This window comes from Dama dama, chromosome 23 (assembly GCF_033118175.1).
Source record: "Dama dama isolate Ldn47 chromosome 23, ASM3311817v1, whole genome shotgun sequence".
Taxonomy (NCBI): domain Eukaryota; kingdom Metazoa; phylum Chordata; class Mammalia; order Artiodactyla; family Cervidae; genus Dama; species Dama dama.
In genome coordinates, this window is record NC_083703.1 from 76,056,885 (window position 1) to 76,068,916 (window position 12,032).

At 54.3% G+C, this 12,032-nt stretch overlaps 1 protein-coding gene across 6 annotated transcripts in view; it reads right to left on the reverse strand.

Moving 5' to 3' along the window:
* SULF2 (sulfatase 2) overlaps positions 1–12,032 on the reverse strand; it is a 126,722-nt gene that overhangs the window by 21,681 nt on the left and 93,009 nt on the right. For all 6 annotated transcript variants that reach the window (XR_009690139.1, XM_061127440.1, XM_061127441.1 and 3 more), the window contains exons 6-8: positions 7,489–7,639; positions 5,941–6,116; positions 3,720–3,848 (exon numbers count right to left, since the gene is read on the reverse strand). Coding sequence is in view for 5 of the 6 variants with exons in the window: in XM_061127440.1 (XP_060983423.1) it covers positions 3,720–3,848; positions 5,941–6,116; positions 7,489–7,639 (456 nt within the window). In the remaining variant the exon portion in view is untranslated. The remainder of the gene's footprint in view (positions 1–3,719; positions 3,849–5,940; positions 6,117–7,488; positions 7,640–12,032) is intronic.

Sequence of the window (12,032 nt, forward strand, 5' to 3'; positions counted from 1 at the left end):
TCACAAGCAGCGCAGACCCTGGGGGCAGCCAGGGCGAGTGGGGGACACACACACACGGACACACACACCCATGAACACACACACGGACACACACACCCATGAACACACACACGGACACACACACACGAACACACACACCCATGAACACACACAAGGACACACACACACGGACACACACACCCATGAACACATACAGGCACACACACATGGACACACACATACATGGACACACACCCATGAACACATACACGGACACACACACATGGACACACACACCCATGAACACACACACGGACACACACACCCATGAACACATACACGGACACACACACACACACGGACCCACACAGATATAAACACACACACAGACACACACATGAACACATACACGGACACACACACAGACGAACACACACCCATGAACACACACAGACACACACACGAACACACACACCCATGAACACATACACAGACACACACACACGGACACACACACCCATGAACACATACACGGACACACACACACACGAACACACACACCCATGAACACACACACGGACACACACACACGGACACAAACACACACACCCATGAACACATACACGGACACACACACCCATGAACACACACACGGACACACACACACCCATGAACACATACATGGACACACATACACGGACACACACACACGGACACACACACATGGACACACACACAGAGATACACACACACAAACACACACACCCATGAACACATACACAGACACACACACACAAACACACACACCCATGAACACATACACGGACACACACGAACACACACACCCATGAACACACACACGGACACACACACCCATGAACACACGGACACACACACACGGACACACACACCCATGAACACATACACGGACACACACACCCATGAACACATACACGGACACACACACACGGACACACACACACAGACACACACACACGAACACACACACCCATGAACACATACACGGACACACACACACACACGGACCCACACAGATATAAACACACACACGGACACACACATGAACACATACACGGACACACACACAGACGAACACACACCCATGAATACACACAGACACACATATGGGCACACATACACGGACACACACCCACACGAACACATACATGGACACATACACACACACACGGACCCACACAGATATGAACACATACATGGACACACCCATGAACACATACACGGACACCCCCCCACACACATGAACACACACACAGACACACACACCCATGAACACATACATGGACACACATACACGGACACACACACCCACACGGACACACACACATGAACACATACACATACGCACACACACTGACACACGGAAACACACGGACACACACATGAACACATACATGGACACACACATGAACACATACATGGACACACACATGTACACACATACACACGGCCACACCCACCCACACAGACACACTCCCACGGGCACATACCCACATGAACACATACACAGACACACACATGTGGACACACACACACAGCCACACACCCCCACACGGACACACACACCCCCACGGACACATACCCGCATGAACACATACACGGACACACACATGAACACATACATGGACACACATGAACACATACACGGACATACAGAGACATGGACACACACACGGACACACACACACCCCTCCCGGCCCACAGCAGAGCTGCACTTCCCTAGAGCCTTGGGTCTGAACACGGGGCAGAATGACCCAGGTCAAAGTCACTCCAAGTCACTCGTAGTCATGTGCACGCCCCTCTGTGCCTCCCAGGAAGCCCAGCAGTTCCCCTGGTGCTGGAAGAGATCGCTTCCCTTTTACTTCTGCACGAGATGAAACGCTTCTTCTGACTTCAGGTTAATTACATTGTGTTTGAGGGGATGTTTTTCCCTTTGATCCTCTGTCGTTGGATTTAAGTGTGCATTTTGTGGAGTTTCACGCTATCATTTCCGCTTCCCAGACAGGGCCTTGGGCTGAGAGAGGGTGCTTCCATCTTGCACCCGACCCCCCACTGTCCTGGCTCCCAACACAGCGCCCCCGCCCTCCCCAAACATGCCCATTTTTCACCCTTGTGAAAGTTGCTCAATCATGTCCGACTCTTTGTGACCCCAAGGACTGAATAGTCCATGGAATTCTCTAGGCCAAAATACTGGAGTGGGTAGCCTTTCCCTTCTCCAGGGGATTTTCCTAACCCAGGGATCGAACCCAGGTCTCCCACATTGCAGGCAGATTCTTTACCAGTACCCTTACAGATCATAAAACCTCCTAGTCAGAGGGAGGAGGCTCAGCAGAGGTGGTTCCTTCTACAGGACACTCAGTCTTGGACAGACAGTGCCCACCCGGCCGGGGTCCTCTGAGCTGCAGGAGGTACCAGCTGGAGGCTGCATCCATCAGTGCTGTGGGGCTGTTACCTCGGTGGGCAGTTACACTGATGGCCACTAGATGCCGCTGCTGCCACGCCAGTGACTGTGTCCTCCTCCTTCCTGTCTGACCAGACTCAGCTCACCTTCGCACCTAGGTTTTGCTCACCATCACTGTATAGTGGGAGAAGGAAATGGCAACCCACTCCAGGATTCTTGCCTGGAGAATCCCATGGACAGAGGAGCCTGGCGGGCTACAGTCCACAGGGTTGCAAAGAGTCGGACATGACTGAGCGACTAAAACAACACCGTATAAAGTTATGGTTTTTCCAGTGGTCATGTATGGATGTGAGAGTTGCACCATAAAGAAAGCTGAGCGCTGAAGAATTGATGCTTTTGAACTGTGGTGTTGGAGAAGACTCTTGAGAGTCCCTTGGACAGCAAGGAGATCCAACCAGTCCATCCTAAAGGAAATGAGTCCTAGGTGTTCATTGGAAGGACTGATGTTGAAGCTGAAACTCCAATACTTTGGCCACCTGATGCGAAGAACTGAGTCATTGGAAAAGACCCTGATGCTGGGAAAGATTGAGGGCAGGAGGAGAAGGGGACGACAGAGGATGAGATGGTTGCACGGCCTCACTGGACATGAGTCTGAGCAAGCTCTGGGAGTTGGTGGTGGACAGGGAGGCCTGGCGTGCTGCAGTCCATGGGGTCGCAAGGAGTTGAATATGACTGAACAACAAGACTGTTCTTCTGTTTGCCTCCCGGACACCCAGGAACATGTTCCCATCATACCATCCGGCATCAGAGCTACCGATCATGGCGATTAAGAGTGTAGCCTCTAGCCTGGAGTCTGGATGCCTGGACTGGGATCCAGACCTGCCAAGAGAACTCTGAACAAGTCACTTGACTGCTCTGGGATTCAGTTTCCAAGCTGGAATCATAATAATGCCAACTTCACTGAGTTACTGTGAAGATAATAAAATCTGCTGCAAAGCACTCAGAACAAGGCCGGCATACAGAAAGTGCTTAATTAATGTCAGCTCCGATAGCTGTTATTTTTTTCACGTTTCACCCAGTTTGAGCTGTGGCCATATTCCAGCTGGGAAGGTAGACTCTTAGAGAGGGAGCTTCCTTCCCTCGCCCCACGGCAGGTAAGTAAGTGGTCAGGATGGGGGGCCCTAGAACCCCAGCTCCTCAGTACAGAGAAACCCCTGCCTCCCCAAGACCCACACAGCTAGGCCAGGAGCTCAGACAGTTTGGGGTACTTGGCACCCCAGCACCCACCCCGCCCCCTCACCGATTCGCCGGCCGCTCTGTGTCCAGTAGCTTGAGGATGGATTTCCCGTCCATATCCGAGGGGATGTCCAGCCCGGCGATGTCCAGGATGGTGGGGGCCAGGTCGATGTTGAGGACGATGTGGGGATTCCTGATGCGGGGAAAGAGAAGGACTCGGTCACCGGGGCGGTGGTGACCCGGCCTCCCCTGGGGCAGATGGCTCCACAGTGCCCCAAAGGCAGGAAAGCTGCCATCCATCCATCATGTCACTCTCCTGCACCCTGGCCCTCAAGGTTCCCCTCTGCACCCTGGATTCAGCTGAAGCCCAGCGCTCACCTTCCCACCCTCTGCACCACCGCAGGGGGCTGTGGTTCACAGACCCACACCTGGCTTCTGCTTGGCTCTTTCTTCTGCCGGGAAGGCCCTGCCTACCCCAACTCCTGAAAGGAGAACGCTTTCTTTTGAGACGCACTGCAAACCCTGGACCTTCCCCTTGACCCTTCTCTGCACCTCTAATGTGAACACGGGCCCCCTCGCTGCCCCTGGAAGGGAGCACAGCCCAGCCTCCAGGCCTCTGCCCTGGTGTGTGCCCTCTGCCTGGAATGTGCTTCCTTCAGGCCCCAGCGAGCACTCTCCCCACCTCTGGCCCCGAGATCCCCAGGCTCTGGGGTTCACACCCTTGTGTGATCCCCTCACCTTGAGGGTGGGCCAGACCAACAGAACAGGCAAAGGGGATGGGATGTCAGACCAGGGGGCTGTCTCGTGGCCCAGCCTGTGTCCTGTTGGCCGGCCCTCCCTTGCTTCCTTTTCTCCCCTGGTTGGCTCTGCAGAAGCTCCTTGCCACAAGTTCAGCCCCAGAAAGGATGCCTGGTAAACACTCTGGGAGGCCGGCTCTGTGGGTTCAAGTCCTCCGTCTGGACCTGAACAGCCCTGTGTGCGGAGAGATGGGCCCTTCCCCAGCTCAGCCTCTCTGTGGTTTTGAGTCCTGAGAAGCAGATCACAGACTCTGAGGCTGACCAGTGTAATGACAGCTGCTGGATTACAGTTCAGTCCACCTTCTCTTCCCGAAAGCAAGTGATCCTAATGACTTTAATGGTCACACATTCTTCTCAAATAAGGAAAAACATGTACAAGTATCAGAAACCTGGTTTTGAGACAAATTCCAGCACCTCTCTCCTGTGCTATGTAATCTCAGGCAACTTAACCTGAGCCTCCGTTTCCTCATATTTAAAACACGGATAACACTCACACCTAACCTTAGAGGCTTGTTATCATGCTTAACTGAGTTACCTGGATAGAGGGTGCTTAGACCAAAGTCTGAGGAATCACACTGTATCAACACGGCTATTATTCCAATAGCTATGATTATAGGTGGGGACCCTGAGATCCAGACAGGGAGGGGGCCAGTGAGGTCGGCAGAGGACGAGGGATGAGGCTGGGCTGCAGCTCACACTGCCTGCCTCCTGGTAGCTCCACCAAACCTCCCGGGCGGGGCAGGAACATCTTGATCCCAAGACATCGCCCTTTCAGGAGGAATCCCGTAGCCGAGTCAGTGTCTGCGTGCGTTCTGGGCTCGGACGGAAGTCGGACCGATCAGCACCAGAGCAGTGACAACGCGCATTTCAAAAGACCCTTCGAGTTGGTCTCCATAACATCCCGGCTGACCCGGAAGCTGCAGCTATGATTACTCCCTCCCAGCCCCAGACACAACATTTTTGCTGCCAGGATGTGTTGTTTCAAAGGTTAACCCGCGGGGATGGCTGGATGAGGGCCCACGTGGCCCTCGGGGAAGGATCGGGGGGAGGCTGATTCCCTTAGCACTGCCACTGAGCCGGCCTTGCTGATCTCAGCCCAGGGCCCCTCCCTGACAACCGCCAGACCCACAACCAGTCAGGACAGACAGAAGTCAAAGTGGCATCTCCATGCGCTGGCAGGGACACACAGACAGTCTGGCTCCCTGACTCTCTGGCACAGTGCCCACCACAAAGAGTCTGTTTTCTCAGGTGCTAACAGCCGTGGCCTCCCCTTCCCCAACAGAGGGGAAGGCGATGATCAGAACCCACCCTGGGTGACATCACCGCCCCTTCGCTCGGCACCCAGGCCCACCTGCCCAAATCCCGCGCTCCCAGGGGAGTGGCTGGGGGCTGCCTGCTGAGTTGCCTGCTGCTTGCCCATGTGGGTGCCAATGAGCCTGGAGGCCTCCCTGAAACTGTGGGTTGCTGGGGGTGGGGTGATGCACTTACAGGGAGCCGGCCTCCACGTTGGGGCCCCTCACGTAGAACGGGACCCTGATGTCGAACTCATAGGGCATGGACTTCCCTTTCACCAGTCCGAACTGGCCGATGTGGTAGCCGTGGTCGGCTGTGTACACGATGTAGGTGTTGTCCAGCTCACCGGTCTCCACCAGCATGTTGTAAATCTGAAACGCAGGTGAGGTGGTGAGGATGTGGGGCAGGCCGGCGAACAGTGGGCACCTGGCCTGCTCTCCTCTAAAGGGGCGATGTGCTGGGGTCTCAGGCCTGTCCCTCCCCTGCTTCAGGTCTTTGCTTAGCTGTCACCTCTCTGTGGGGCCCCTAGGACTGACCGAGGTGGCCCTATGGCCTCCTCACCCCTGTCCCCCTTTGCTTGTCTTCTCAGCACGTATTTGCAGACTGTGTCTCCCTGCATTAGAATGTAGGTCCCATCTGGGTGGGACTTTGTCATTTTGTTCCCTGCTGGGTCCTGTGTGTTCTGGCACTCAACAGATGCTGTGGGATGGATGGATGGATGGATGAATGAATGAATGGCTGGCCCGAGACAGGAGTCTGTGAGCCACAACAGTCGCCCTGTAGAACTTTCTGCGATGCAGGCAATGTTAACACCTGTGGCATGAGCCACCCACGGCTATTCAGCACTTCAAATGTGGCCAGTGCAACTGAGGAACGAAATTCTTAATTTTATTGTGAAGTGACAATGTTAGTTGCTCAGTGGTGTCTGATTCTTTGTGGCCCCGTGGACTATAACCCACAGTAGACTCCTCTATCCATGGACTTTTCAAGGCAAAGAATATTGGAATGGGTAGCCCTTCCCTTCTCCAGGGATTCTTCCTGACCCACGGATTGAACCCAGGTGTCCTGCACTGCAGGCAGATTCTTTACCAGCTGAGCCGCCAGGGAAGCCCTTACTAAACTTAAATAGTCATGGATAAATTTAAAAATACGTATCTAGGAAATGGAATATTTTTCAGCAACAACAAAACAATTAAGTACTTTCAAGTGAACCTTGAAATCATCGCACAAAGTGGAAGAAGCCAGATACAAAAAGAAAACAAAACCCCACATATTGTAGGGTTCCTTTTATATGAAATGTCCAGAATAGGTGAATTCACAGAAACACAAAGTAGATGAGGGACTGCCTAAGGTGGAAGAGTGGGAGGGGGGTGGTTTGGGGTGATGGTTTAAGGGCTGCAGGGTCTCTCTCTGGGGGTGATGAAACTGTTCTAAGGCCAACTGTGGCGATGATCCTGCAACTCTGCGAATAAGTGAAAACCCACTGAAACCTAAGCTTGAATCTGGTGAGCTGAGCGGTATGTGAATTGTATCTCCAGAAAACTGTTAAAAAGCGCATGTAGCCACACGTGGTTGCTGTAGTGGACCGACCAGAGCTGGAACGGTTCCCCAAGGGCTGGTGTTCCGTCTGGATCACTCAGAGCCGGTCCCGGGTGCCTCACCCTTCTGCCAGGTTCCAGTCCTCTCCCGCTGCCGATGCTGGGGGCGGGGCGGGGCAGGCGGGGCGGGAGGAGGGCCACCTACCGTCTCCATGGAGTCGTCCACCGACAGGAGGGTCTGCAGGCGCTTCCGCTGCAGCATGTTGGTGAACTGCATGTGGATCGGCTTCATGGGCCCCGTGTAACGCATGATCCAGTGCTTGTCGGGGTTGGGCGCGTAGTTGTAGCTGGGGGTGCTGGTGGGCAGACATGCACAGAGGTGAGGCCAGGCGGCAGGTGGGGGTGCTGGGCCCTCCCCCCCAGGGACCACGTCCCCCCCCCCCCACCATGCCTCGGGAAAGCAGCTGTGCTGGGGCTGCAGCCCAGGCTGAAACCTCGCTCCCCTGGATGCCAGCATGTTGGGAGCTCTGCCCCAGGTTCGGTCAGCATCTCTCTGTGTGCAGGGCATGCACGTGGGGAGACCTGGGGGTCACAGTGACAGGTGACCGGAGCCCCCCAGGGGACTGTGCTTCCCGTCTCAACCCTGTCAGCACGCCCAGGACATCCAGGCCGACGTCTCAGTCTGTGCTGGGCTCTCTCCTCCCTCAAATCCGCCACCTCCCCTTGTAGGGAGGTTCAAGTTCAGAACCACCCATGGGCACAGCACCCAATTCTAATTTAACAGCAGGGCATTTATTTTTCAGCCACATTGGGTAGATGGCGAGTGCCAGTGATCGTGGCTAATTAAGGTGTGTCATGTGGAATTTCCTTTTGCAATAGATTTTGTTTTTTTTTCTTAAAGGAAATTGGTTAAAAAATTTGGTTAATAATAGTCAGGCAAAACTGTGAGAATGGCCTGAATGTGTATGTTTGGGACACGCCGTATTCTGTGACTTGTCACAATTATTCTTTCCGTGTGGTTTAATCTCCCATTTAAAAAAGAGGAAGCGGGTTAGAGGAGTTCCGGGACCTGCCCACGGTCTCACTGAGTGACTGGTGGCTCTGAGACTTCTACTGTGGGGTCAGCTGTGATGCTCAATGATAAATGAATAAATACATGATAACCTGACCTCGGAGGAGCGCTGCCCATGTGCTGGGTGCACCCAGAAGGCTCTGCCTAGATCATCTAATATTCAGAACTGCCCTAGGCGCTGGGGCTACTTTTATTCACCCTGAGTGAGAAATGGAGACTGGCGGCCCAGTGAGGGGACGACCTTGTCAAGGGTACAGCTGGGGGCCGAGCTCAGGAGTGGGAAACCCCACAAAGTGGGGGTACCCCTCGCACGGGGTCTGATGATGCTGGAAGGCCAGGGGCCGCTCAGATCTTACCACCTCCCCTTCCCCAGGCAAAGCTGCAAGCAGAGGCTAAGCTTCCTCTGCTTGAAGACAAAAGCTTTTCAAGCTGGCTAGTAAGGGGCGAGGGCTGAGGGTGCTGGGGAGGGGATAAGGGTCCCGAATGCCCTCCCTTCCTCAGGACCTCAGCCCCCTCAACTTCAGAGAACTTTCCTGGGGTGGAAGGAAGGACCCTGCAGCTCACGGGAGCCCAGAATTATGGAGACGGTTGCTATGTAGACGGAGTGAGTCACAAGACTCCTTCCGGACTTTGAGTTTCTGGCGGGTCTCCTGCCGCTAAATCTGCCCCGGCTCCTTCAATTGCTAAGAACGTGGCTCTCCCCCGCCGGCCGGCTTAGGGCCTGACCCACGTGTAGAACATTCCGAGGGGTGAGCCCACCTCCCGCACCAGGGGGGCTTGCAGGCGGCAGGAGCAGCACAGAGAGACGCCCTCGGAGCTGGTTGGCATTTGGGGGAAATTGTTCCCATGGCCTCAGGGGCCCGGATTCCAGATGTAATTCTGAGCGATCATCCCTGAATCTGTTAGATTCTATAGGGCTGGTGTCTGCCCTGGAGAACAGTGAGGGGTGAGTCTGTCAAGAGCCTGCTTTCTGAAGCCCCTTCTCTGGAGACGGCTTTTGGAGCAGGATCTGGGGTCCTGCTTGGGGCCAGGCTCTCCCTGCGCCCCTGGGACGGGGTCACATTTTCACAGGAACCCAGCCATCTGCTGAACAAAGAGGCGAAGCCCTCACCTCTGAAAGAATCCGAGGAATGTCTGCTTGTTCACTGCCAGCCTGAAGGACAACATCTCCTCTTCTGCGGGGCCCCTTCCGGCCCCTCACCCTGTGTCTGGAGGCCGTGGGCAGGAGCCCTGGCCCCACCCCCACCTCAAGATGCGAGCATGGGCCTGGCTCCCCTGGGTGATGGAAGGAGACGCCCGTGACCCGGTCAGATGCCACACTCCGAGGCAGCTCTGGCTGCGTGTGTGTGCATGTGTGCGTGTGTGTGTGTGTGTGTGTGCGCGCGCGCGCCTGTCTCTGTACGTGCATGTCTGTATGGTGGTGTATTTGCACATTTGTGTGTCTGCATTTGCATCTGTGTTTATGTGCGTCTCTGTGTGTTTTTGTGTCTCTGTGTGTCTGTGTGTGTCTGTGTATGTGTATATGTGCTTAGACCTTTGTATCTGTGCGTTTGGGTGTCTGTTTCTGTGTATATTTGTGTATCTGTGTGTGTGTGTCAGTATATGGGCCTGTGTGTACATGTCTGTGTACATGTATGTCTGTGTATGTCTGTGTATCTGTGTGTTCTGTGTACCTGTGTTTGTGTACGTACTGGTGTATTTGTGTATGTGAATGTGTTAGTCGTTCAGTCGTGTTGGACTCTCTGCAAGTCCGTGGACTTTAGCCCACCAGGCTCCTCTGTCCATGGGATTCTCCAGGTAAGAATACTGCAGTGGGCTGCCATCCCCTTCTCCAGGGGATCTTCCCAACCCAGGGATGGAACCTGGGTCTCCTGCGTTGCAGGCAGATTCTCTACCATCTGAGCTACCAGGGAAGCCCCGTTTGTGTGTACATCTGTGTGTATCTATTTGTACATTTGTGTCTGAATCTGTGTGTGTGTTTGTGTGTGTCCGCGTGCGTCTCTGTGTATATACGGAGCTGGGAGGGTGGATGGGGCCCTGGGCAGGTGCAGTGGGACCGCATCGCAATGAGCAGCATTTGCCAGAACCCAATGCCCAGCAGAGAACGTGGCGCAGGCTTGATGGGGTGAGAGTCTCTGACAGGGGCCTCGTGACGGAAAGATCTGGAACTCCAACCCGAGGGCTCTGGCCCCTCCTCAGCCCCCTGACTGTCGTAATTAAACATCCCAGCTGCAGAACTTTCTGGTTTGGAGGTTTGTTTTGAAAATGATTATACCCCAGAGATAAGAGAGCCTTCCAAACACACTCCTAATAAGGTGCGGGGGGCACTCTGGGTAAGTAATAGCAGGCGGTGCTCATGTTCAAGTTCTATAATTTTCATTTCAAAGGGAAAATAAATGAGCAGGCGATGTCAAACAACCTCATCATGAAACTCCAGGGCTGCTGGGGGTGGGGTGGGGTGCCAGCACCCCTTTTAGAGGAGACACTGCAGAAGCCAAGCAGACCTTCGCCCCACCCCACGGCGCCTCCCGCTCCCTCCCCGCAGAGGTTGGGGGCGGGAGGCTGGCCTCCCAGGTGGGGGCCACCAGGTCAGCTTTGCAGAGAGGCAGTGCTGCCGTCCCTGGAATGTGGTTCATCCTCACCTGTCCAACCCTCCTCCCCAAAGACCTGGGGGTCGGTCGACACACTGCCTCATCCTCCCGGAGCCACTCTGGGCGCCGTCAGAACGGAATCACAGCGAGGGGGTGAGGAGGGCGATGCGTTCTGACTGTAACGAAACTTAAACCCGGGATATTCAGGCGGCCTCCTAACTGCCCTGCCCTTGTCGCCCCAATGTCAGAGTGAAGGCTGCTGAGCATCATGGCTGAGCAGGAGGTGGTTTGAGGCAGAGGAATGCAGAAGATTCCAGAAAGGTTTTCTAGCCTGCTGGAAGAAGGGCCGGAGGGGTGGGCAGAGAGACGGCAGGCGGGAATGGGGGCCGGATGTGAATCTGAGGTCTGCCATTTACCAGCTGCGTGACATTAGGGAACTTACCTCACCTCTCTGACAGGCAGCTTCCAAGACATCCCTCAACGGCCCCCAATTCTACTGCGTGTAGCCCCCTCCCACTGGTCCATGTGACCAGTAGAATATGGCAGAGATGGTGTGTCCTTTTGAGATGAGGTTATAAAAGACTGCATTGGCCCTAGGTCAGAGGCAGCCCTGTGCGTGAGCCCCAGGCAAGCCTCAGGTGGTGGCACCCCAGCTGACATCTTGATTACATCCTCCGGAGACCCTGAGCCAGACCAGACAGGTAGCCCCCCAGATTCCTGACTCACAGATACTGTGAGATGTTATACATTGGTGTTCTAAATGGTTCAATTTCGGGATAACTTGTCAGACAGCAATAGATAACTGATACATCAAGGGTCACTGGGAATATTCAGGGATTCAGTGCAGAAGATCCCCTGGAGAAGGAAATGGCAACCCACTCCAGTATTATTGCCTGGGAAATCCCATGGACAGTCCAGGGGGTCCCAAAAATTGGACACGACTTAGTGACTAAAGCGCCACCATACGGCTTAGAACAGAATCTGCCATGGAGATAATAGATTATAGAAGCTGTAGACACATTAGTAGTCTGATGAAGCTATAGACGCCTTCTCAAAAGAATGCTTAAAAATGTGCAAAATGAAACA